This window comes from Balaenoptera borealis, assembly GCF_965194805.1.
Source record: "Balaenoptera borealis genome assembly, chromosome: 11".
Classification (NCBI taxonomy): Eukaryota; Metazoa; Chordata; class Mammalia; order Artiodactyla; family Balaenopteridae; genus Balaenoptera; species Balaenoptera borealis.
The window spans coordinates 25,370,793-25,398,781 of NC_138868.1; the positions used below are offsets into that span (position 1 = coordinate 25,370,793).

The following is a 27,989-nucleotide window of genomic DNA, read 5'->3' on the forward strand; positions in this document are numbered from 1 at the left end:
CGCCGTAGCTGTGGTGCCCGTCCTAAGTTGCCTCTTCGTATCAAAATTAAGAGACTGTGACTACGGAGGGCAGAATAAGCAGATGCCCGCACCCGCAGGGCCTGTCAGTGCGCTGGGGCTAGCTCGGGTGCCCAGACAGGTCCGGGGCAGCACACGGTAAGTGGTCTGGGGTTTTCAGTGTTAGCCTGGTTATGCGAGATGACTGGCTCCGGGGATCTTGCGTAATTTTGACACTCCTCTTACTTAAAATAACTATTTTAATGTGATAAGATGGGGAAACTCGATCAGCAGACCTGTCTCATTCAGCTCACTTGACCCTCCCCATCCTCAGTAATGACCTTGTAGACCTCTCTGGCATTCCGTAGATTTTCTACCCACTATTGCTGCTCCTGTACTTTGGCAGGCTCCCTTTAGGCCTGTATCTGGCTGTCAAATGCTGGCGTTCTTCTGAAAACCAGCTTTGGGGCTCTGCTTTCGTTTAGTTACTTCCTCTCCCCCACCCCAGTCTCGGACGAACTCGGTCAAGCGGTTGAAGAGCCACCTATGTAGTTACGGTTTTTTGGGCCAGATCGTTGAATTTAACAAATCCAACTGCTTGCTTAACATTTCTCGATGCCTCAATCAGAAAGTTGAAGCCGAATTCATTTGCCTTTCTTCCTTAAACTCCTTCCTCAAAGCAGAATGTAATTCTCTACCTCCAAATCTAATGTAATCAGCAGCACCACCCATTGTATTTTTTTATAATTCCCTCAACAAAAATGTCAATATGCTAGACACAAGAGATAAAGTGACCAAAACAGTCCTATCTCCTGTGAAACTTACAGTCTAGGTAAGAAAAGTGTTAAGAAAAAAGTATCCAGTGAGTAAAAAATAAGGCACTGCTTTAGACGTGGACTTGGAAGGACTCTGAAGTGGTGACTTGGAGTTAAGACCTGAATTTAGGAAGAATGAGCCTTAAGAACAGTGGAGTGAAAAGCTTTCCCATTAGTTAAGTGTAACACATGAAGACTCCAAGATGGTAAAAGTCTCAGCAAAGCAGCCAGTGTGGCCAGAGTACAGTGAGCAAAGGGAAAAATGGTAGGAAACTAGACCAGATAATTGAAGGGCATGTGGGCCACAGATTTGAATTCTACGTGTGATGGGAAACCACTGGGGTCTGAGTAACAGGGAAGTGACAAAATCTGATTTGCCCTCTTAAAAGGCCCAATCTGGCTGCTATGCAAAAAACTATACTACAGGAGAGCAAGAGTAGAAACACAGAGAACCGTTATAAGCCACTGTAGCTACCTGTTCTGATGTGGTGGTCACAAGTGCTAGTTGACTCAGGATGTATTTTCAAGGTAGAACCACATGTAGATTTGCTGAAGGACTATAGATACAAAGTATGAAAGGAAATCAAAGATATGAGCAACTGGATGTAGGTTCATCAAGAAATCAATTTCCAATACTCATGACATTGAAAGCAAGATATTAAGTAGGAGTTTGTTTTGGGGAGTTTGGGACCTAGAAATACTTATGAGTGACTAAAATGCTGATTGTAGTCAAAGTCGTGGGATTGGATAAGATCACCTAGGGAAGAATGTTAGCTAGGGATGAAGTCTGCAACCAAGGCCTGGAGAACTCAGCAAAGGATACTGAGCAGTGGCCAGTTAGATAGGAAATATGTAGAATCCCATTTACTACCACCCTCCACTTTATGTTGTAATCGTTTCTTACATGGGCTACTCCAATAGCCATCTCTTGCACCATATATTTTGTTCTCAACACTGCACTGTTTTGGGGGTTTTGTTTTGTCTTGTTGCTTTGTTTTTGCTGCTCCACGAGGCTTGCAAGATCTTAGTTCCCCAACCAGGGACTGAACCCGGGCCCACAGCAGTGAAAGCGCAGAGTCCTAACCACTGGACCACAGTGGAATTCCATGCACTGAGTGTTCTTAAATGGCAATTTTATTAGGTGACCCACCATCCTCCCCCCCAATCCCACCCCCTATACACACAGCTTAGAAATCTTGTTTCCAACTGTTAGAGACAAAACTTAACATGGACTAGAACTTATTACAAAGCTATTCTTAGTAGCCCTTACTGTTGCTTCAGCCTCTTTCTAGCTCTACTAAATCTGTACTCTTTTCACTTGAGCCAGAGAGCCTTTCTCAGTCACTGGAGACTGGACTTGGGACACGCAGTTCTCTCCCCTTCTTTACTAGTTTACTGCTCCTCATCCTTCAAGTCTTAATTATTCCTCTCAAAAGTCTTCCCTGATCATTTTAACTGGGTCATATCCTATCATGGCCTTAGTATCTATCATCAACCATGTTGCTCCATCATGGCTTTTGCTATACTTCAGCGTCATCACATCAGTATCTTTGATTAGACTGTTCAATGAAAGCAGGAACCACAGTGATTTTGTCACCACTGAATGCTTAGTGCTTGGAATGGTGGCCTGGCAAAGAGTACGCAAATTTGCTGAATGAAGCGTTAGTTTACTGACTTAATACAGTGGCTCCCTAATAAAAACACCATACTTAAAGAAAACCAGTATTACAAGTTAAGAACACAACACTAAAAATCGTCTTTACTAAATCAGGTGGTCTTTCACTACTTACAAACTTAAGGAGCCAGTCTTCTGCATGGGACTGGATTAGGCTTCAGAACAGCTGTTAAAGTAAGGTACTGAAATCCCAATTGAGAAGAATGTAGTAGTCTAACAAGTAAGGCAAGGCTACCAGAGATTTAAATTTTTTCCTCTCCTCTCACAAGTAGCACTTCTTCACTTAGAGCTTTGCTTGATGGTATAAACAACTAAAGCAAACTTCACTCAAGGACAATAAGGTATCAGGTTTTAATATAATTTAATCTAATGTAATTTAAAACATTCACTAGTCTTTACCAGTAGTTTTGTAGAATTCAAAATGGGAAAGGGTATAGAGATGAGGCTTAACAAATTACTTTCATATTCCTGAGGGGTCTCCCTCCCCATTAACTCTTTAGAAGGGATAAGCTCAAGGGCAATACTGATTCTTTTGGTATAACTTACAGTCAGTAAAACTTCAGAGTTCTTAATAAGAACTCAAGTGGGATGGGGATTCAGAAGCTTAAAGATGAAATGAAGGGTTTTAACTCTGTGCTTACCTGTATCCCATTTCCCCTAATAAGATATATTACTGAAAATATAATGAACAATACAAATTTCCTAAGACACTTAGGAGGCTGACTACTCAACTACCTTCTACATTTTATGAACTGCTTGTCGACAGAGCATCTCAGTTCATTAGCCTTCTGAGAATAAACACACATTCTCATGTCTCTAAGTGAAGTCTCCCACATAACAGAGTCATATACGTAGGAGACAAAAGAACTGCAGAAGCTAACTGATTAAAAATATTTAACGGATTTCGTTTTAATATCAAGATACGATGATCAGAAAAACTTTCATATTCTTTAGGGATATTAGGATATGAAAAAAAAATGCCCTAACGAAGGTAATCAATGACACTCTACCTTAAAGCTTTAAAATAGAAGTCTCATTGTCCACATGAGATGACTGATACTGTGCATTTACTTCAAAGTACTTTATATATGGAGTCTTGCTATACCAAGAAGCTACAGTGCCACGTGTGACAATCATTTTCTTTCAACTCTGCTAGAATATGCATTTGCCCAAACAAGGCCTTCTGCAGGTAGGACAAGTATTCACATATTATACAGAACACCTAGTACCAAGACTCAGATCTTAATGGGACTTTTTAAAAAGTTCTCTGCCCCATAATGAGGCACTGCTTTAAAAAATATAGTCTGAATTGAGGCATAAAAGCTTTAGACTACGTAGAATGCCAAAAAAAAAAAAAGAAAAAAAAGCATAGTATCTCAAAAGGAACAAACGATTCTTTTAAAAACATACATAGAAATAATCAAACTACTAACACCTTTACATATTCACAGCATCTGCACTAATGCATAGACGTTTGAAACCTAGAAAGCATTTCTCCTCCATCCCATCTCTGAACTGATTCATATAGATCACTGTATAAATAACTTGCTTACTTCAATTTTGATTTTAAATTTCATGAAATTATTTTCTACACAGATAGCAAATTTAGTTTTATATATAGAAGGATTGTAAGCATACATCATCTATAGGGATTACCCAGTAAATCACGAATATTTTATCTTTCCCCCTAAAATACAGCAAACATATGGTTGTGGTACATCCCAGGCAGATGTCATTTAAAGCACACAAGGGGAGGTGCTAGCAGAAGAAATACTTATTTGTAAAAGTAAACAGATAACCCTTCCAATATGATGTACCACAACCACACATGAGAAAAGAACTTCTTTTATTTTAAAATAAACATTGAAGATTCCCCCCCGCTTCCCCACCACCCTACAAATCTTCTGAATGTGGAATGTTCAATAGCCTAACCATTTTAGTAGGTTACAAAACCAGCAAAAACTCCAGTTGTCTAATGATGAACGTTTGAGAATGGTTTTGTGGGGTTTTTTGTTTTTCTTTTTTTAAAAGTAGCTGAGCACCTACTGGAAAAATTCCTTGGCTAAAGGCTGAAAACTAAATTCAATTTCTGCACAGAAAATACCATTAACTTAGTAGCCTTTGCTTAATAGGTGGGATTAATTCTCCATGAAGTCCAAGTGGGATACAACAAGCAGCATTAAGTTCATAGGCACACAGAACTAGTGCTCCAACTGCTAGCACAAATTTCAACATAGTACATAAATTACTAAACTGTCCTCTTCATCAAACTTGGGACTCTCCCTATACATCTATGGGAAAAAATCACCACTTTGAATACAAATACCTCCATGAGAAATGGATAATTCAATTAGGGTTAGACAAAAGATAAGTGCAAGTACTATAGAAATAGCTGCTGGAGATAACCATAAAATTTGGAACACTAACTGCATGGGGTGAACCACATAAGCTGCTAGCTGTTGAACACCAGTGTTTCAAGATACAACTTTTACAAACATGTTTTATTTGTTTGCTTATACCATCAGAACTTAAACTACTGACTGTCATTTCCCTAAAATAGGGAAATCAATCTAAAACACATACTGGTGCTTTTCAAAAGATAGCAATTTAAAAGGGTGGTAGCAGCAGGCATTTGATATCTTTTTCTTTTAAAAACTTTCAGGCTGCAGGAAAAACATGTGACCAAGGTTGTTATGATTATCCATTAGAGATTTTCATCAGTACCTGTACCAATTTAGGTGACAATACAGCAAGATCCAAGGATTAGTGACAGACAATGTACATCATAAGGAATGATATATAGTACCAATCCTTACAAAAGTCATTGTCAAAGAAACTGTTAAGTGTTCAGAAAGGTATCTAAATATTTCACATTAAGTACAGAAGCGGCCATCCAGATTATATCCCTTATTTGTTGCATATTTTTCAAAAAGTGCCAATCAAAGCCTAATTTTGCATTTTGGCTTTGTCTTATACAGTATCAGCTGTTAAAAAGCAATTTACATGTGTTTTTAACCACAGTCGTCTGGCCAGAGAATGAACAGTGCTGTGTCAAACCCTAAGGCTGGTAGCCAGCCTTATATGTGTGATTAAGGACCCATGCATAATTTGGTATGCATCTAAATGTTCAGTGCTCCAATTTAACTGGAAAAGCTGTGAAATGCAGTTGTTATGCCAAACCACACTCCACTCCTTCCATCTTCCTTTCAAGGGAAATAGTTTCGTCAATTACCACTGAATAATAGGGCTGATTTGTAGATTTTATCCGAAGTCAAGTCAATCTTGCTTTTTCCAAGCCACTTAAAATAACTATGGAGATACCACCCCGTTAAAGTATATGATGTTTTACTCCTAAGCAAGGGTGAGGAATCTGAGTATCATGTGCAAGACTCAAGATGACGTTTAGGACAGAACATGCAGAGTAAAAATAGTTTCCTTCCATATCCAGGTAATATAAAGCTGACAATTGTAGTCCTGTCTTTATGGGATGAAAACAGTCCCTTTACAATAAGTTTCCTGAAAGGGAGAACAAATAGATAATAACTCTTCTGGTAGCATATTATGGTACACTGGCCAGTGTGTTTTTGGCGATTAAACATAATCCTGTGAATCAGATTAATTCACTTGCTGAGTGTTCATTTGCGGCATCCCTCTGTTGGGTCTTGGGGGCCCTCCACGACCTAGAAGACAAAAATGGCATTTGGTTTTTCTTTCAAATATTATTTATTTTGCCTTCAAGCAGATTTTCATCTGAAGTCAAGAAGCATGTGGGCAGCTTGTCACCACATTATTAGGTTTAAGAGGTCAATTCTTCAGTGTTCAAGTTTCACCTGTCCTGGAAGTTGTCATGCGTAAATTTGCTCATGTTCTCTAGCTAAAAGAAGAGTAGAGCTAATGGAGTATTCCACCAGTACTCATTCATTCATTCATTCAACAAGTATTTATTGAGTGCCTACTATGTGCCAGGCACTGTCATCAGGCGTTGGAAATAGATACAGCAGTGAAGACAGACAAGGTACCTGCTCTCATGGAGCTTACATTCTAGTGTACACTCTAGCTTACATTTCAGTAAGTAAGTAACATCATACTATCAAAATTAATAAAAGCACCAGAATGAAAAACAGACCTTATTACCTAAACTGTTAAAAAGAAACTACATAACATTCAAAATTGTATAATGACTTGTAACAGATAAAGTAACTTTTTACATGCTGTTAAAACAGATTTTTAGCTACCAGTCAACTCAACTTTCATAGAATATGCTACAAGGTGAGAAAGAAGAACATAACCCACATTCACATGCAAATATCCTTTGATACTTCAAGTCAGTAATTCTCAAGTGATCCATAATTTAAAAAAAAAAAAATGCACCTTTTTTGCTGGCCAGTTGCTACTAGCATTGAAATCAAAGTACTTTGTAATTCCTCCTTAACATACATTTTATACATGTTATGGCCAATATCTAGAGGAAATCTATTCAATTTTACTTCCCTCCAATCAGAGAACCATTTAGAACTTCAGATCATATGAAACGATACCTCTAATTGTTAGATTGACTTCCTACCCAAATAGTAAGCAGTTTTCCTATGGTAATAGACAAAAACCAAAAACTCTTAAAACCTATAATTTTTAAGTATAGTTCTGTTAGTTAGTTAGGATTTTGGAGGTTTTGTTTCAAAGTCAGAAATAATTTGACATTTATATCACTAATAACGGTCCAAAAGGCATTGAAATTTCAATTAGTTCTATTACTTCTAAATGGTTCTCTAAATGTAACTATGGCTTATCCGGCCATTAAAGGGTTTCTGGCCCTAAAATATAATATGCATGTTTCAAAAATGAAAGAGGAATAATAAATTTATATAAATGTTTAATCTCATTCCAAAAATGTCTTACAAAAATGTTTTGGTAAGTACTTCCTAAAAACATTTAGCAGGTTTTAGGACCTGAAAAATAATTTGCAGTTGGAAAAACACTTTTTCTGAGGAGGAGAAATGTTCTAGTTTTCAAGACAGTTTATATAGTAACAGGGAAAGTCATTCAAAAAATTAAATTTGGGTTCAAGATAAGTTTTAGAAACAGAGCATTTCATTTAATCCCTAGCAACAAGTCTGGAAATGATAAATGTATTCCTAACATGTAACCTACATGCAGACTATGAACAGCTCTTCCAAGGCCAGAACAGAAGCTCCACTTAGGAGCTAGGATCACCACCACAAAATATTACCTCGTGGGGCTCCCCGTGGTCCACTCTGCCCAGAGCCTCGCTTGAAATTCTGCTGATATCCATCCTAAAAGACAAGCTAGTTAGTACTGAAGAAAAGGCACTTTTCTAATGCTTACCCATCTATCTCTATTCTTACAGTCTAACACTTATAGAATACAGAATTCTTATTCTTTTAGACATTTAAATATAGCATTACTACAAGTTATTCTTTAATCGTACTTCTATTCTCAAGATCAATGAGATATATTTCTCAGCTCTTAAAAATCACTGTTTTTACCAGCCTCTAGTAAATGAATACCTATTTTGAGTGCTAAGAAAAGCAAAAGTCATCACATTCTCCACAAGGAAGTATCTTGTACAAGGTACAAAATTAGCCCCAAATTACTTAGCTGCTCAAGTGCATCAAGCAACTACATTAGTCCCTTTCATCGGGGTATTTAGGTCAGGTTCATATTTTATAACAATTTTACCTACCCGCTGATAGCCAGAGTAGTCCCGGGGAGCGCTGAACTGAGACTGTGTATATCCACTGTTTGGAGTGTTAGAGAATGAAGCGCGGTAACCATCATATCCTCCTAAAATTTAGGACAAGAATAAAAAACAACTTTCTTATCTTCAAAGGGAATTTTTACTTTCTCATTACTGACCAAGGGAAAAACTGAAAAATTGTAAGCTATGCTTATTAGTTATTCAAACTAATTTCTTATCCTGATCCAATCTGTTTATACATTAACTGCCTTAGAAGATGAAATTTTCACCCATCCATGCACATACACACAAAAAAATAACAAAGAATCTCCATAAGGTCTGACAATTTATAGAAAGCAATATCCCCTACAGGACAGTGGTAGACATGGGTTTAATACATACAAAAAAACTCAGTCCCAATTTTGCCAATTTAAATGACGGTATCAACACATACTAAAAATGTTTATGTTGTACATAAGAAGCTAATGCAGAGAGATACATATTTTTCCTAAAAATCATATGACATATTTCTATATATTATGCAAGTCAGAAAAGAACATGAACTTGCTTTCTGGGGTCTTTTTGTTTTTGTTTTTACCTCTGAATCCATTAGCAGGTCCCCTGTATCCATTCATCAAGCCTCTAGCACCACGGGAGCCTCCACGAGACACACCACGACTGTTGTAATAGGGCTGACTGCTACGTGGAAATCCAGTGTTCTGCTGGGGAGGCTGCTGGTGGTTACCAGTCACTTGATGGGTCTGGTCCTGGGAACCATGGTAAGTGCCAACCACTATAAAAGAAAAACATACATACATACATATGTATATACACACACACACAGCTCATTACAATTTGTCTGATTTCCTACATGCTTTCTGGTTTAAGAAATGTCTTACACAGTTTCCTCAAAGTTTAATTCTGTCTTGAAATTTTCATATTAATAGGGAAAACTACACATTAATCAAGTCCCTGTCTTACTCCTGTATTACACTAAAGGCAATAAAATTCTCCAACAAATTCCAAACCTTTGAAAGCGCACATTGTGTGAGAGCACACGATTCTATCCTTCCAAATGACTTGAAAGGCTATATTATTAAACATCTTCTGAGAGGCATCTGCTTATAGCACAAGAGACCCGCAACAGTCAAAAGATCTTACGTACTGAAACACTTACCATCTTGTACCATTTAATTATTTCATTATAAAGCTCCTACTGGTAGTTTTCTTATTCTTTTAAATTTTCCTTGATACTTATTAAAACATACAAAAACATACTCTCCCATAGCTAAGCAGCTATATGCTAGAATACTCAATTACAAAGATAAATCAGCAGAGGCCTTCAACTTACACCCCGCCCTAATACTTGAGTACATTTCAAGTACTTTTAAAGCGCAGCCAATTTAGAAGAGAGTTAAATGGTACTCACACTGGCACTCAACCCCCTGGAGTGAAGGGAAGGTTCTAGAAGGTCCACACTATCTTATACCCCTCCTCCTTCCACAATGGGGAGAAGTCTAAAATCTAGAAACCTTCAAAAATGAAATACCAAGGTACATTTCAGGTATTACCCCAATGTTCATAATTTACAGGGAAGAAAAAACAGTGCAACAGTATCTTTGGGAGGTGAGGAAGGTACAGACCAAAGGAAGGCCCACACCCCAGGAACAAAAACAGTCAGCAGCCTCTAGTCAGCCCAGATCTCCCATGTTTGGGCAGAGAGAAAAGGTGATGTGAGTCTTGAAAATATTTAGCTGAGCTATTTTATAACCTCAAGAAACCCACATTCATTAGTTCTCAGGATGATATTTTGCAATGAAAAAGCTAGAGAATGCCTAGGAACAGAAGGGGTCATGGCTCCTTTTTGAACTATGTAATGGACCAGATACACTATTCACAGTGTGCTCTTTCTACATAAATTACCTTTTACTATATTCCCAAAATTTAAATTTATAAGCAGATATCACAAGTACCAGTAACATTTTCTATCTAAAAAGATTCATTCAGGAACTCCCTGGTGGTCCAGTGGTTAGGACTCCGCACTTTTCACTGCAGGGGGCACGGATTCAATCCCTGGTGGGGGAACTAAGATCCCACATGCCATGTGCCATGGCCAAAAAATAATAAAATTTTTTTAAAAATAAAAATAAAAAATAAAAAGATTCATTCATATGCAAGTAAAAAGTAGAAGAACTGAATTTTCGACTCACTTTTTATCAATAAGAATTTTATTATGCTTTTTGGTCACATCTCACTGCAAGAAACTCAAAGTAGAACAATTAAAGGGTGATCTTTATTTAAAAATACCAGAATTCCTATTTGAGTGCGTGTAAAGCATAAACACTAGTCCATAAAAAATAGCCAAAGATCCTTGCCAGATCCTTTTTTCATGTTGTTCCTGACTAGATACTAATTCAGATTAAAACAAAACTTCTGGAATGATGGGATACACTGCCTTGTTCAACAAATATCAGAATGCCCTCAACCTGCCAGGCCTGGTCCTAGACACAAGGGATGAGTTAGCTGCCAACACATAATCTTTGCCCATAATGAAGTTTTAATAATGGGAAATAATAAGTAAATAAAATATACATACAAGTAAAAACATCTATACTATCAGGTAATAAGTGATTAAGGAAAACACCAAGTAGGATAAATGAGTAACCAAAGTGAGCACATTACATTTGGACAAGGCAATGAAGGGAGGTCTCTGTGAGGTGATATCTGAGCATAGACGTAAAAGTCAAGAAGCAAGCCATGCAAACATCAGTGGAAGAAAAGGTTCAGGCAAAAAGAAAAGAAAGTGTAAAGGCCCTGAGAAAGGAGAGAATTTGTGTTTGTGGCTGGTATGGGCACATAAGGAAGAAAATATAGGATATACAACAGAATCAAGGCAGGAGCCAGATCATGGATCTTATAAACCAAGGTAAAGACTTTGGATTTCTTTTCTAAATGTAATTGGCAGTCACTGGGAGGTTCTGAACAGGAGAGAGACATCTGATTTACATTTTAAAATAATCACTCTGGCTACTGTGTGGAGAAAAGACTGGACTAAAATAAGCGTCAAGGGAGACAACTGCAATATTCCAGATAAGAGCTGATGGCTGCCTAGATCAGAGTGGTAGGGTGGAGGTGTTTGAGCAAAGCATACGGGCTGATCTGATTTTTTACTGAAAATATCTGTAAATGTTATGAAGTTAAGTTTCATAAATAATGTGTATTTTGAAATGGTAACAAAAGGTTATCTAGTCCAGTGCTTCATAGTCAATTAGTAATGTCAAGTAGAATATAAGAACAAGATAGCTTGAAATCAACCGGCACAAAGGGCCAAACTAACCAAATCAAATGATATATAGTAATTTTTAATTTCATTACACCATCTGAAAAAAAGGTAAAACAGCAAGCATGTTAGCATAATGTCTAAAGGCACCAAATATATCCGCTCCACAACCAACTTATGAATACAGGCATGCCTTGTTTTAGTGTGCTTCTCTTTTATTGCTCTTCACAGATACTGCGTTTTTTTTGTTTTGTTTTGTTTTGTTTTTACAAATTGAAGGTTTGTGGCAACCTTGTGTAGAGCAAGTTTATTAGTACCATTTTTCCAACAGCACTTGCTCACTTCGTGTCTCTGGGTCACATTCTGGTATTTCTTGCAATATTTCAAACTGTTTCATTACTAGATTTGTTATGGTGATCTGTAATCAGCGATCTTTGACGTTACTACTATGACTCAGTGAGGTTGCAGAGGATGGTTAGCATTTTTTGGCAATAAAGTATTTTTTAATTAAGTCATGTACACTGTTTTTTTAGACATAATGCTATTATTGCGCACTTAATAGGCTATAGTATAGTGTGAACAGAATTTTTATATGCACTAGGAAACCAAAAATTTCGCGTGACTCACTTTGAGATATTTGCTTTATTGCAGTGGTCTGGAACCGAACCTGCAATATCCTCAAGGTACGCCTGTACATGGCAATGAATAATTAAAGGAGCCTGAGAACAAGAAGTCCAGTTTTATCATTCAAAAACACAGATAGCATAACTGCCAAATTTCTGTCAGACTGTGGTTGATGCAACCTCCCTGATTAGTGATGCTGAATACTACAGTGATATATAAGAAAAATCAATGTTGACCCAGGTCTGTCAAGAAATTAGACAATTAGAGATAGTTACTCACATCAGTCAGTCCAGTTACTCACATCAGTCAGTCCAGTAAAATTAAAGTATTAACTCCTATGATTCTTAATAGGGTTTGCTAGCTTGTTGTGGGATTCCAATTAAATCTCTTAAGAATTAAATAACCAAAGACCTTAAAAAGCTATTTATGTCTTACAAATATAAGAAATCTAAAATATCTCTATCCACATTATTATTGTGATAGGTATGACAACTGGCCAAATTATGACCTTACTTGCCAACAAGGACCTTGTTTCAACCTAGTCCACCAAATGCAGCCACACCAACGCCTTTACTGCTTGATTTTGTATAACCAACTTGCTGCCAGGTATCATGCCAGCAGGCTTCAAATAATTAGCAATTAAGAGCAAAGTTGATCACAATTTGAATAGCAAGTTTAATTCCACTAAAATCACATAATGAAATAGGATAGGATATTATGAAAACTCACTAACCAAGGGAAAATGGGCATAAAGCCTCCAAAAACTGCACATAATTCACATACAGCAAATATGGGCTTGATTTTACTCAGGATCAACAATGAAAAATTCATATGGTCTACTACCAAAACAAAAACTCTTGGACACTGCCACTCAAAAGTCCAAACTCTCCTAACACTGTCAATAACTGCACTGCAAAGCAAGTAGCCAAGGAGGTGACACTGGTTTTCCTACCTGTTTGAAGCTGTTCTTGCTGAAGCTCTGTTTGTTCTACTTGGTGAGGCTGACTGGAAAAGCTCTGGTTATAACTGGTCTGGTACTGATTTTGCTGTTTTAAAGTTTCTGGTTCATTAACAGGAGGAACTGGGGCATTCATATTGAACACCTATAAGTAAATAAAGTAAATGATTAGTTCTTCCCTTTATGCTAATCATTTCCCTACTTTTAACATGGCAGATCTCAATTCTGGTTTTACCTGAAACGTAAGAAAGACCATTACAGAAGTCTCAGACATCTCTCTCTCTCTCTCTCATACACACACACAAACACAACCCTCAGTTCATGCACCTCAATGTCGAAAATACATATATACCATACAGCACTTAAAGCAGAGTATAAATGGGGATTAAAAATCTAAAAAGACATATAATCAGAAGCCTTGGAAATGCTATTATAAATGAGAAATCTTTTTAAAAGATGCAAACCCCTGATAAAATATCACTTACAGAAATTAAATCTAAGAACTTTAATTTAAATAATTATTTTATTTTTATTGATATTTTAATCAAAAATTGTATCTTAAGCATTTAACTCTGAATTTTCCTGTGAGCACTGTTTTGGCTGTATCCCATCAATCACAGTATTTTCATTATCATTACTTTCTAGAAATTCTGCAATTTAGAGATGCTTACTGAAGAACCAGGGTGAAGTATCATAATGTCCATTACTTTACTTTGAGATATACTTCAGTAAAATAAAATATTAAGCAAATATGGCAAAGTGTAAACAGCTGTTAAATCTAGGTAATGATCTATATATATAATAGATGTTATACTAGTCTACTTTTTTCATGTTTAAAATTTTGTTAATCAAATCAAAAGGGTGAAACTACAAAACAAGAAGATGTGGGCACATAACTCTTAAGACTCAAATTTATCTCTGGGAACAGAAAAAAATGAGTTTGTGTTCAATTAAATATACCCTACAGTTAGGGTAGATGCAGACTCAAGCACAAAGTTAAATAAAGACTTTCTGTTGAGACTCTAGCATGAAGATAGTACACACCAGGCACTTAATGTTAGTTGAATTAATTTGCTTACCGTTTGCATGGATTGGAATGGAGCTGCATTTACATTGATTCCACTGCTATGTAAAGGTTTGCTTGTCCCAGCCTGGAACACCTGAGGCTGAGAAGCAGCAGGAAGGGATGATGATGCTGTAGTCTGGTCTGTATTTAAAGAGATTGTTGCCTAAACACAAAGTGAATAATCACACTTTAGTGGTAAACTAAGCCAAGTCTACTACCCATACGTATGTTAAGAAGCTCAACTATTTTATGAAACAAAAATACTACAGTGCATGCATTGGGGCCAAAACGAAGAGACACTATAGTAACAGTTATTTACCTCCACCCAATTCATGTATAATTGCCTCATCAAGTTTACATGACCTGGTAAAAGAACTTGCCTGAATCTGGTCAATTGGTTCCTTTTGTGGTCGTTGCTCGGTAGCATGAGAAGGCTGGTACAAGGGTTGAGATGCTGTATATCCCTCACTTGTGGATGAAACCAAAGGAACCTACAAAGAAGTAAAGAAATCAAAGCTTCATTCTGTTATAAACCACCTTTAATACATACAGGGCTAAGAAATAGATACGATAAAGAGACTATAAAACCTAACAACTGCAAAAATATATATATTATTAAAGCTCAAAGTTAAATAAACCCTAGTCCAGTTATGAAGCTCCCCACAATCGTAGATAACATCTACACTAAACTTTTAAAAAATTATGAAATCTAAAATATTTCTCAAATTCTCAGTTCAACATTAAAAACCTTCTTCCTTCATTATAATTATAAAACACAAGGATTAACAAAAAAATTTTTTTAGTTCATCAAAAGAAAAATAAATGTAAAGATGGAAATAAAGACTGATAGCTACCCATGCCAGACTTAAGACACTTATCAAATTCCTACCTGGTTTTCATAAGCTAACTAAGAAAGAGACCCAAGAAGTGATTAAAAACAAAAACCTGCAAAAATATTCGTATCACTCTTACCTGTGTAGCTTCTGGTTGTACAGAAACTTGATTAGGTTGAGCAAGTCTAGATTCAGAATGAACTGCAAAATTGATCAAAAAATACTGTCATACAAAATCAAATTTCTTCAGAGATGTCTAAATACCTTTACTTGCTCTTTAAAGTCATTTTTCTATAGCCAAATCCTATATAAACTTTTTAGCAATCATGAAAATAAATGGGGAAGTATAGGCAGGATTTTAGCTTTCAAGTGAGCATTTTCGATTAATTGATAGTCATTGTAAGTCAACTGTCACAATGGGCTTCACTTTGTTTTGCAAAGTGTTAGTGAGACAGTACTAATGAAGAGGTATAGAGCAGAATGGTAAGAATCAATGCTAATGTTACCCACGAAGAGCCTTTTAAAGCAGTAACCATAAAGTAGCATTACTCTTACTCAAAACTTTTAGATAATATTCAGTAACATTTTAATATTATCAACTTTCAATATAATTTCAAATGTTTCCACTGGAAAAAATAAAAACATACCTTTAAAAAGCCTATACTCAATTCAATGTGCATATTATTGCCAACCCTCACCACCCTTCCACTACTCTCCCAAATCACCGTTAGACAGATAATCAAAAATACAGTATTTTTCGTTAGCCATTTGGAAATCATCCGTTTTCACTGGAGAGTCTAGTGAACTCAGCCTTACCTGAACATCTAAACAGCTTTACAGGTTACATCAGTGCTGCATGTGTTGACTGGCGCAGCTAAGAAAACTATGTATTTTCTTCCTCTGGCAGAGCTCAAAAAATGAACACTGATCTGTTTTCTAACTCTTGGTAGAGATATGAGCTCCCTTTACTTTAGAGAAATCCTAACCATATTGACTGTGTTCATTAAACATGCTATTACCAGCAACTCCTTTTATGACACTTAAGATTAACAACATTAAATGTGTTACTTTACATGGTTCAACTTTTATGCCCTTAATGCTGACATGCTGTAGGAAAAAAACAAGACTCAAAATTACTAATAGTCCTAAAGAGATGCTCCACTTAAGCTGATATAAAGGCACCAACCATACTTAGTATGCTGCTGTTTCAAATAATGGTGTAAGACTAGTAAGAGTTTGAAACTTACTATCTCTTCCACTTTCCTCTTGAGCATTCCCTTACCCACTCCACTAGTGCATCTCATTTTTTATTTAAGTAATAAAATGTTCAGAAATTCTCCTAAAAAGCTGCAATCATCCTTCAGAGAAAGACACCTGTTAATACTAGATTTATTCTTAGATTAATTTTGAAATTTAAATAGCCAAGCAAAATTTCATTTATACACAAAAACAAGCAAAACAGGTCTACAGTTTTACAAGTCAGAAGTTGTTACTAATGGGGCAAGGAGAGAGGTAACTACTGACTAAAAGGGAACACAAGTAGGCTTCTGGGGTACTGGTAAAGTTCCACTTTTGGGTGCTGGCGTGTTCAAGTTTGTGAAATCTCACTGTGCTATAAATTTGCATGTACTTTTCTGTATGTCTGTACGCCAATAAAGTTACAAAAAAAAAAAAATCCACCAACACCAACGATGGAACTACAGTTATTATTCATATTACAGGAAAAAACAGTAACATTTCTCATCGAATTAAAAGATAGAGACTTCCCTCGTGGTCCAGTGGGTAGGACTCCATGCTCCCAATGCAGGGGGCCCAGGTTCGGTCCCTGGTCGGGGAGCTGGATCCCGCACACATGCCGCAACTGGGAGTCCGCATGCCGCAACTAAGAAGCCCGCATGCCACAACTAAAAAAAAAAAAAGGATCCCGCATGCCACAGCGAAGATCCCGCGTGCCACAACTAAGACCCGGCGCAGCCAAAGTAAACAAACAAATAAATAAATAAATATTTTAAAATAAAAGATACAAGATCTAAAAGTTAAGCATTAAAAAGAAAAAAATTAATTTTCATAAACTTTACAAAAACTGAAAGCATTGGCTCTATACTTTATTTCTCACATAAACATGTATCATTACTAACCTGGAGGGCAAACCAGCTGGGGTATGTCCATGTTCTGTGCTGGATTCATAGGCTGTGCAGATACAATGGCAGGATCAAGGGTCTGGTTTTCAAAATCCAGCATTGAATCCTGTAAGTTTAGGTAGAATATAATGGAATTAAGTTAAATAATGTAAACACTTTACCCTTCTGTCATAGTGTTTGACTAAACTGCACCTACCTGTATGAAATTATAGGGCCCCTGCATTTGCGCCATAAGGTCCTGTACTCGCTGTCTTCTCACGAGGGGATCTGCCTGAGCCACTGGGGTCAAAGAGTGGGGCTCTGGTACTGAAGGAGATGCAGCCTGAGGTTGCTGCTGGAGTGAATTTACCACCTAAAGTGGGAGAGAAGGAGAGGGGACCAGGTTGGTAGAATGACAAGAGCTCCACTCATTATCATCATGACTGGTCCCCAAATTACATATGCCACCTACACTGTAAACAGAATAGCAGACTTGAATGTATTCAACATGACCAAATTATGCCAAATTTAACATTCTGATCAATGCTATCACTTCTACAGTGTTCCCAATTCCAAAGGGTCACCATGTAGCATTTCAGATTTACCTTGTAAACTGCTTTCAAGAAAGACTACCTGTGATAACTTCCTAAAATCATGTGTTCTGCTTAAACTGTTAAGCTTTCTATATTAAGCAAACCTATATATCTATATCAAATATATATCTATCTCAGTACCTGATATATAATGAGCATTCAAGAAATGTTAGCTATTATTATCATCAAGCTTTGAGTTCCTATCATTTCATTCTCTCTGGCAATACCATAGGATCAAGCTCTATCACCTCATCAAAACTGCTACAAAAGCCAAAGCTCACTCTACCTGTCATTTTTCTAGCTCTAATAATTTCTCCTGATTATTGTTTTTAGTAATTCCCTGCTCTGCTGAGAAATATCACTAATTTTTATTACATCAAATTTATATTCCTCTGTCTGGCTTTTAAGCCTGGGCAAGTCATATCTGTTAAGCCTCGGCAGGTCACAACCTTATTTCCTTTGTAAGCAATACTGAGTTAACAGAGCCTGGTAACCAAACAGCACTAGGGTGAAGGAGAAGTCTAAGATGACACTCCAACGTACCCCTGTAAGGTAGTCTTTCTGAAGGCTATCCATGTGGGAGCCCAGATTTTTATAGAGCAACCTGATAACAGACAAATCATGTACTTTAATAGACAGATTAACCCCATAAATTATAAATTGATATTTGTATATTTTTTTGTAATTGGATCAGCAAAGCAGTGATTATATTAAATATCCACAAAGACAAACAAATCACCTTTTAAACAGAACAGTCTTACATAATGAGTTTCTTATTCTAATAAATGTACTAAGAATGCAAAAGACTTAACAATCTAAATTTGTTCTTAGGAGAGATAAGAATTACTAATTAAAGACAAAAGACATCAACCTTGTAACAGAGAACTCTTACCTCAACTGTTTCAACTGTCCACTCATCTACCTGCTCCTTTTCACCACTGCTGAACTGTGTTTCTGCCATAAATTGTCTATTTACATACTGCAAAGCAAAGTAAATGTTTGAGACCTCTGTTTGAAAGGCAGAAAGGGAAAGCTAGCATTAAATAAAAATCATACCTCTGTTGATTCAACTTCACTTTGTTCAGTGTATTCTTCTGCAGGCTCAGGTTCTAAGAGGTTAAAAAATGATACAAAAGAGTGTAAGAAAACTTTTTTAAAGTTAACAATTCATTTAAATCCAAATAAGTAAACAGCTCACCATCACATAGTCTGAATTTATTTACAAAGTTATAGTTAACAGTACGTTTCTGTATTTTATTATTCTTACAACAAAATACTCAGAAAGTTGTTTTCTTTACCATTTATTCCACAATTATTTTAGTTTCAATAGTAATTATTTTGGATCAAGTATAATGCCAACAAAGCAGCATCCTAGTCTCCATTTTAATCTACTTGGTAAAAGTGGTAAGGGAGGAAAAAAATGTCTTGGGAATTCCCTGGCAGTCCAGTGATTAGGACTCGGCACTTTCACTGCCTGGGCCTGGGTTCGATCCCTAGTTGGGGAACTAAGATCCCACAAGCCTCACAGCACAGCCAAAAAAAAAAAAAGACTGCCTTACTGCCTTATATTGATCTGCAACCATAAATTCCATTGATGTGTAATGTTCCCTTCTGGTTTCAACCTAATGCTTACCATGTGCCAGGCACTGTATACATACTTTACATATTACTTCCTAAATGAAGAACCTGAGGTACAGAGAAGTTCGGTAAGTTGCCCAAAGTTACATAGCTAATACGTGTTGTAGCCAAGATTTTATCCAGGCAGTCTGATTCTGGAATCCATGCTTTTACCCATTATAAAATATATGCTCCAACAATGCTCCCTATAGTATTCAAAATTTTATTCATCATCTTACGTTATCATAAAAGTCCTCACAGTAAGTGCTTACCTACCTATTAGTGATGTGCTAGGTGCCAGAATAGATCTCTGGTGACTGAGGAATTTATAGTTCAAGATAATGGAGTTATAATCACTCCATCATAAAAAAAAAAACAGAACAAAACCTCATACCATTCACCTCATATACTGGCATTGTAAGCAGCAATAAATCTGCGTACATCAGCCAAAAATCTATTTGAAAAACCTTACAACAGTTGCTCCCTCATCCATACTCCAGCCTAGCAATACTGCAGCAACAGAAATACCAGTCTGTAACAGTGATCAACATAAACAAGATAGGGGCTTCCCTGGTGGCACGGTGGTTAAGAATCCGCCTGCTGATGCAGGGGACATAGGTTCGAGCCCTGGTCCGGGAAGATCCCACATGCCACGGAGCAACTAAGCCTGTGCGCCACAACTACTGAGCCTGCGCTCTAGAGCCCGCGAGCCACAACTACTGAGCCCATGTGCCACAACTACTGAAGCCCACACACCTAGAGCCCGTGCTCCACAACAAGAGAAGCCACCGCAATGAGAAGCCTGCGCACCACAACGAAGAGCAGCCCCCGCTTGCTGCAACTAGAGAAGAGCCTGTGCACAGCAACAAAGACCCAACGCAGCCAAAAATAAAATAATTTTAAAAATAAAACTAAAAAATAAGATAAACAACTGATATTTAATGCCTCTGGGAATTACTCTTATGCTTTGTCTTAATATTTGGTCATGCTTAAAGTTTCTTTAAAAATCTAAGTGTACAAATACAACTAAATAAATGTATAGCTTGAACTTGTGGCAAAGGAAAGTAAAACCAGGACCCTAAACTAAAGTTCATATCCACCTGAGTACTCACCAGCTTCAGCTACCTGGTCTTCAACTGCAGGTGCTGAGGCTGCCTCTTCTTCCTCACACAGCCCATTCTGGTGGTTGTGAGTGCTGTCAAAGTAGTTTGACTGGAAAACACGCTCAACAATTTCCTTTAGAGCTTTATCTAAAAACAGAATATTAATTATAGTCTTGGACTATCTGAGGATGCCTGACTTAAAAGATTCAACGTTCTACAAAATATAGTGGTAAGAAAAACAACCCCATCAACTGTTACTTAAAAACATAAAACCATTAAATTCCAACAGAAATTTATTACAGAATAATAGGGAACAAGAAATTATTTGTATTAAATTTTTAAGTATTTTAAATAAGTTAGTCCAAAAAAACCCTGACAATTATCATTTATTCATTCAATAAACATTTATTTAGCACCTAACTGTATGTTAAGCAATGAACTAGGCACTGGGGCTACAGAGAGGTATGTAAAAGATACAGTATCTGCCTTCACTAAGCGAACAGTCCAATAAAGAAGAGTTATCAAATACTCACAAAAACAGTAACATTACATCTGTGAAAAGTACTACACAGAAGTACAATGGACTGGACCTAATCAGGGAGAGACCATGAGAGGCTTTTCTGGTGTAAGGGCTCCAAGAGCTGGGATCTGAAAGATGAGTAGTAGAGAGGAAACAAGTGTTTCAAGGCAGAGGCAACAGCATTTACAAAGCCCTGTACACAGGGTGCCAAATGCAAGAAAATTAAAGTATGCATTGTGGCTGGAGCATAGGGAGTAAGAAAAAGCATAAGGAAAGATGAGTCTGGAGAGACTGGTAAGAGCCAGAATATGCAAGGTCTTACAAACTAAGGGCAAATGTATATAAAATGTGATTAAAATAAAACCATTAAAAGATTTTAAAGAGGAATGGATGGTGAATTCAATTAAGAGACTGCATTAGACAACAGAAAAGCAGAAAAGTAGAGAAAGAGAAGTAGATTCAAAAGATATTTAAAAGGCAAATAAAATTGTCAGAATTTGGTACGCAAAGGGGACAGGGTGGTGGGGGAAGGTTTGTGTCAGGATTTAATCTCCATTTCCTGGCCTTGTATAGTAGATGTAGAGCAAGACTATTAATAGGTCACTATACAGAAAAATGAAACTTCAGGGACGTTATATCAAAGTATTATAAAATTAATGCTATTAAAAGTAAAACTATAGGGGGACTTCCCTAGTGTCGCAGTGGTTAAGACTCCACACTCCCAGTGCAGGGGGCCCAGATTCGATCCCTGGTCTGGGAACTAGATCCCATACACATGCCGCAACTAAGAGTTCACATGACACAACTAAGGAGCCCGAGAGCTGCAACTAAGACGCGATGCAACCAAATAAATAAATATTTAAAAAAAAAAAAAAAAAAGTTAAGCTATCGGGAATTCCCTGGCAGTCCAGTGGTTAGACTGTGTTCTCACTGCTGAGGGCCCGCTTCAAGCCCTGGTCAGGGAACTAAAACCCCACAAGCTGCACAGCACAGCCAAATAAATACGTAAATAAATAAATAAATATTAACGTTTTAAATATACACACACACACACACGTTTATTTATTTATTTATTTGGCTGTGTCGGGTCTTAGCTGCAGCACGCGGGATCTTTGTTGCGGCATGCAGGATATTTCACTCTTCTCTAGTTGCAGCATGCAGGCTTCTCTCTAGTTGCGGCGCACGGGCTCAGTTGCCCAGCGGCATGTGGGATCTTAGTTCCCCGACCAGGGATCAAACTTGCGTCCCCTGCATTGGAAGGCGGATTCTTAACCACTGGACCACCAGGGAAGTCCCAATAACTATTAACTTTTGAATGCTGAACACTTCACATGTTTTCCTTCCCCCTGCTTCAGAATCTCCTGCCTCAGAACTACTTTAAAAAAACTTATGAAAACTGAATGCACATAAAAACACTAATATGATTAAATTATATCTTTCCATTAACTATAAAGATGTTACATTCCTCAGATGCAGGAATGAGGCCAGGTAGAAAGTAACACCAAAACAAGCCACGGCTTACCGTTTAACCCTTGTTACTCCTCAATAGTGCTCATGAAAATTTTATCAGGCTTGACCTAAAGCTACTTTTTGAAGCTAACAAGTTTATACACATGTCAACTGCTTTCTAATCAAACTTCAAGTGGGGAATTCAGTATATATTTGTAGCAGAACTAAAATCAAGAAGCCAAAGTTTTTTTTTAATGAAGAAATACAGACAACACAAGTTAACAAACCAAGAAAATGATTTCTTACATGAAAAGACACAAAAGCAATGGTTCCTCATATTTGATTTACCCATCTCCTTAAAGCAAATACACTCCAAATTACATCATACAGTTTTGCCAAAAAGAGTATAAGCTCATTTCAACCAAATAGCTAAAAATAGGGTATAAACAGATATTTTTGCCTTAATATGTTCAAAAATCTACTTCCCTAAATCGACATTAAAAATAGCTGGGCTTCCCTGGTGGCGCAGTGGTTGAGAATCTGCCTGCCAATGCAGAGGACACGGGTTCGAGCCCTGGTCTGGGAAGATCCCACATGCCGCGGAGCAACTAGGCCTGTGAGCCACAATTACTGAGCCTGCGCATCTGGAGCCTGTGCTCCGCAGCAAGAGAGGCCGCAATAATGAGAGGCCCGCGCACCGTGATGAAGAGTGGCCCCCGCTTGCCACAACTAGAGAAAGCCCTCGCACAGAAACGAAGACCCAGCACAGCCATAAATAAATAAATAAAAATTTAAAAAAAGAAAAAAAAATAGCTAAGAATCTATTCCCTGATTTACTAAGAGGTTAAAATCTAAAATTCCTAATTTACTGAGGTAGTGTAACTTAAAAATATCCTTATTTAAAAAAAAAATCAACATACAACTGCATATTTACAGTTAAGGAGTTCACATATAGAATACTGGCCTAGATATTAGCTTTTTAAAAAACATAGAAAAAAATGAATGTCCCAAATTAGCAGAAGTCTAAGAAAAACTAAAGATAGACTAAGGCAATGACCATGAGCAGAATGTTATGGGGTGCAGTAAATGTTTTTCACAAACTTTCATCTGTAAGGAAAAACCAGTCCCCATCTAATACCAAAAACAATGAAAGTCAATTTGGTGTTAATCTGTCCACCTCAAGCAGAATAAGTTATGAACAAAACCATGTTAATTTAGGACTCCCATCTTTATAGATTTTTGGTCGGTTGATGCTGGTGTTTTGACTTACACACAAAAAAATTGCAAAAACTAAAAAAAAAGATACAAAAAGGAAATAAACCAAAAAGTAAACAGTGGATTAACATTATTTACACAGTTCTAAAATATCTTTAATACTTATTTTTATTTTATTTTATTGTGGAAAGAACACTTAGCATGAGATCTACCTTTTAACAAATTTTTTTTTCCAGCAAAATTTAAGTGTACCATATATTATTGTTGACTACAGGTGCAATGTTGTACAGCAGACCTCTAGAATTTGTTCATCTTGCTTGAATGAAACTTTATGCCCAGTGATTAGTAAGTCCCCATTCCCCCTCCCCCCAGCCCCTGGAAAATACCATTTCCTTCTTTGATTCTATGAATTTGACTTTTTTTTTTTTTAACATCTTTATTGCAGTATAATTGCTTTACAATCTTGTGTTAGTTTCTGCTGTATAACAAAGTGAATCAGCTACATATCCCCATACCTCCTCCCTCTTGCGTCTCCCTCCTACCCTCCCTATCCCACCCCTGTAGGTGGTCACAAAGCATGGAGCTGATCACCCTGTGCTATGCAGCTGCTTCCCACTAGCTATCTATTTTACATTAAATTTTAAAGATTCTTAGTCACAAAATCAAAAGTTGTCAGTGATACTCACAGGTTGTTCCACATACAGGTTTTTCCTTCCCTTCCAGCAAGTCCCACAGGTGAATGGAGGCATGTTCATACTGCTCATTCAACCTTATAATAATAAAACAGCTAGTTAATTACCTTTCGGTTGTCTGCTCAACACAACATTTAGAAATTTCTATTATCAAATACCACTATACCTCAAGCTCATGTCCCGTTCAGGGTCTGCTAATTTGTAGAACTCATCCAACAACGACAGTTCCTCTTCAGACAATATTGGCACTCCATTCAAACCTTGCTTCAGGTCAGTTCTCACTTCGTCATCTCCCAATTTGTCCAAAACATACTGCAGCTCAAGCACAGTTTTTAAACGTTTCTGTTCAGCTTCTTCTCTCATAAGCTGCTCCCGACGTGCTGTCTTCTTTATTGTTTTCTGAATCTGCATAAGAATATAAACATAGACGTAGAAATAAGTTTTACGAAACTCCTTTACATCAATTTCAGGTCCAGTGTAAATAAGACATATTTCATTCATTGAGTTAAATGTGACCTTGATATACAAAAGAATGACTCCCAACTTAAAAACAGTTTAATAAATAATCTGTTTTCAGTAGCTGTTAGAAATTCAAAATACATCTTTTCCTAGAAGGTATTACACTATGGAAATGGTATCAATGAAACAATATATTAGGGATTTGCTTCAAAATAATCTAGCAGGCAGGCAGCAAGGGAGTAGGTGTGAGTATAGACGAAATATAACTGCCCATGAAATCATGGTAACTGTAAAAGCTAGGTATAGGTAAATGTGAGTTCATTTTAGTCTTTTCTTTAGTTTTTAAATTTTCCATAATAAAAAGTATAAAAACTAAAAATTTTAATTAAGGTTCTAAGACAATTAAAAAAGAAACCCAACCACAGCCACAATAAAAAAAAAAATCTTATCTATGTCTATCTCTATGAAAAAATGGTTCAAAATACTAATTCCAATTGCCTACTATTGACTCGCAAGAAGATGTCAAACCCACTACTACCTTCTCATCCCAAACAATCCACCACTTCCATTCTAGGAAGAAAGGCAGAAAGGAGAAAATAAGTCAAGAAAGCAAAAGAAGTAAGATAATAAAGAAAGCCACTTTGGATGAGGAGTTCAAGTAGGGAAGACTATGAAGACTAGAAAAGGTAGGCTGGAACTAGGTTAAAGAAGCTCTTGAATGCAAAACAAAAGAAGTGTTTAATAACTGTGGAAAGGGCAACAAAGGATCAGAGTTAAATAAAAGGACTGCCAATGAAGTTAAAGGCCCAGTGAAAAGTTCCTGAAAACACCAGTGTTAAAAAAAGAATCAAAGGAGGATACAGGTATTTTCATTTACATAGTGACAGTAGCTTCAAAAATAGATTCTATATTAAATTGTATATAGCAATTCTACTTCTGTGACCCATATTTTTTTTTTAAATCAGAAACAAGAAACTGGGCAGGGTTCATCAAGCCTGAGGCTCTGATCTAAGCTAAGCAGAACAAATCCCTACTTGGGTGTAAATTAAATTTCCCTTACTCTGTTTTAAGGGGTATCAATATTTTCCACCTTTAATCAAATTTAATAAGTAACAATAATATTAAGTGCATGAAATAGATTAGTTATACGTCAAATACTGTCATAAGCATAACCCTATAATGAGGTAGGCACTATTACTGCCATTTTTACTGTTATAAGCACAACCCTATAATGAGGCACTATTACTGCCTCTCCCCTCTCCCTTTTTCTCCCACCCTTTCCTTTCTACCCTACTGGCTGTTTCTCTGGAAAACCCTGACCGATACAGGTATAGAGAAGTTAAATAACTCTTTCAAAGTCATACAGCTATTAAGTAAAAGTGGTAGAATCAGGATTCAAATCAGGCAGTTTGGTTCCAATCAGAACTCTTCATCTCTGTACTGCATTGTCTCTCATCACATAATAAACGGTTTTGTTTATTCATTTCACCAAATCAGAGGCAACTTTAAATTTCAACGTTGTTATAAGCCTTTCTCCAAATAAGCTAATACTAATTCAGAAGGATATTAATTTTCTGGTCTCAACTTTCAACCAATTATTTGACTTTGCTCATATTTAATTTTATCCTGTTCCCAAAGGCTTCTGTCACATCAAAAGATGTTTGGGGAAAAACACACCACTTTGTTGGATGAAGAGTTGATACAAATGCAATATATTAGTCGGCCACATCCCTTAAGATCTCTATGGAGAAAGTACTTACCCATTATATCAACAGGTGTCTTTATTTTCTGATAGTTAATGGGAATGTAACATAGTCATGAGGCATAAAGGAATACATGGAAGATAAATGTCTATCACGTTTATACAGTTATCTCTCCGTAGCCAAGGGGAATCGATTCCAGGACCACCCCCACCCCACCCCCCGTGGATACCAAAATCCATGGATGTTCCAAGTCCCTTACAGTACGCACTCTGTATCTGCAGATTCAACCAACCTAGGATTTCGATCCTTGGATGAAGATCCCGCATATACAGAAGGCTGACTGTTATATTTGCATAGATAATTTTTTAAACCAACGATACATGTCTGTCATATATGAAACTCAGTCCTTTTAAAAGGCACTTTCAGGTGTTACACTAAACTTTACAGAATTGGAAAGCATCTTAGATATAATTGGATCCAATCCTCTCCCCCTTGCAGAGAGCTTATCAACAGTAATGCAAGAACTAAAACTCAAAGAGACAAATAAAATTTTCTGCCCTCATTTTTAATATTTCATAAACATATATGCTATTTTTTACTTACATCTTGGCTTAATGCCATGAAACTCCTCTGTAATTCTTTTGCAAACTCCAAGTTATTTGTGACTTCCTGGTACTTAGATACAGCATCCTAAAATAACAAAGAAAGAACCCGACTTTACTGGAAACACAAAGAAACACAAAATTTTCCTATTAAAATTAATGAGCATAAAATCTTAATAAAAATATAACGTCTTTACCAGCTGATCTTGATTAAGCCTTTCCCCTTTGTTCATTCGTTCCTGATAATCATCAAGCTTGCCCTATATTAAAAGAAAAAAAATAATTATATTCCATACTGAAAGTATATACCAGCTTAACCATGCTAAAATAACAAACCCACATAATTCTCTAAGTTTGTCTCAAATCTTGCCATAAATATACTTTTTAGATATACTACAGTTTAAGTTAGTATATAAAATAGCTTTAATTGTGAGTTAAAAAATGAATTTAAATACTCCAGCCATGCTGAATGATACCAAATACTGTTATTATAAGCCAATGAAGAAACGCTGCTTATATTTTAGGTTTCTCAGAAAAGATATGCCTCAGATGGCCCCGGCATATAATACTCATCCACATGAGTGAGGGCCACAATTTGGTTAAAATCCCAGTTACACCGAAGTGAGCACATCAGACATATTATTAAGTGTTAAATTTTTGTCTCTCCCTACCCCTGCCAAAGAATTCATGTAAGTGGGCTTCCCTGGTGGCGCAGTGGTTGAGAATCTGCCTGCCAATGCAGGGGACACGAGTTCGAGCCCTGGTCTGGGAAGATCCCACATGCCGCGGAGCAACTAGGCCCGTGAGCCACAACTACTGAGCCTGCGCGTCTGGAGCCTGTGCTCCGCAACAAGAGAGGTCACGACAATGAGAGGCCCGCGCACCGCGATGAAGAGTGGCCCCCGCTCGCCGCAACTGGAGAAGGCCCTCGCACAGAAACAAAGACCCAACACAGCCAAAATTAATTAATTAA

General features: G+C 37.0%; 1 protein-coding gene and 1 long non-coding RNA gene across 2 annotated transcripts in view; one reads left to right on the forward strand and one right to left on the reverse strand.

Moving 5' to 3' along the window:
- The first annotated feature begins 24 nt into the window (after nt 1–24).
- Nucleotides 25–27,987, forward strand: LOC309606600. Its single transcript, XR_014231980.1, has 2 exons — nt 25–156; nt 27,699–27,987. It is a non-coding gene; the product is annotated as an uncharacterized lncRNA (long non-coding RNA).
- CAPRIN1 (cell cycle associated protein 1) overlaps nt 4,317–27,989 on the reverse strand; it is a 36,449-nt gene continuing 12,776 nt past the window's right edge. Inside the window, exons 3-19 of the mRNA XM_082343743.1 lie at nt 27,214–27,276; nt 27,018–27,104; nt 24,419–24,657; nt 24,247–24,329; nt 20,386–20,523; nt 18,713–18,765; nt 18,549–18,635; nt 17,281–17,436; nt 17,082–17,190; nt 15,083–15,144; nt 14,491–14,601; nt 14,124–14,273; nt 13,039–13,189; nt 8,781–8,975; nt 8,189–8,289; nt 7,715–7,778; nt 4,317–6,167 (exon numbers count right to left, since the gene is read on the reverse strand). Coding sequence (XP_082199869.1) covers nt 6,103–6,167; nt 7,715–7,778; nt 8,189–8,289; nt 8,781–8,975; nt 13,039–13,189; nt 14,124–14,273; nt 14,491–14,601; nt 15,083–15,144; nt 17,082–17,190; nt 17,281–17,436; nt 18,549–18,635; nt 18,713–18,765; nt 20,386–20,523; nt 24,247–24,329; nt 24,419–24,657; nt 27,018–27,104; nt 27,214–27,276 — 1,914 coding nt within the window. The 3' untranslated portion in view covers nt 4,317–6,102. The remainder of the gene's footprint in view (nt 6,168–7,714; nt 7,779–8,188; nt 8,290–8,780; nt 8,976–13,038; nt 13,190–14,123; nt 14,274–14,490; nt 14,602–15,082; nt 15,145–17,081; nt 17,191–17,280; nt 17,437–18,548; nt 18,636–18,712; nt 18,766–20,385; nt 20,524–24,246; nt 24,330–24,418; nt 24,658–27,017; nt 27,105–27,213; nt 27,277–27,989) is intronic.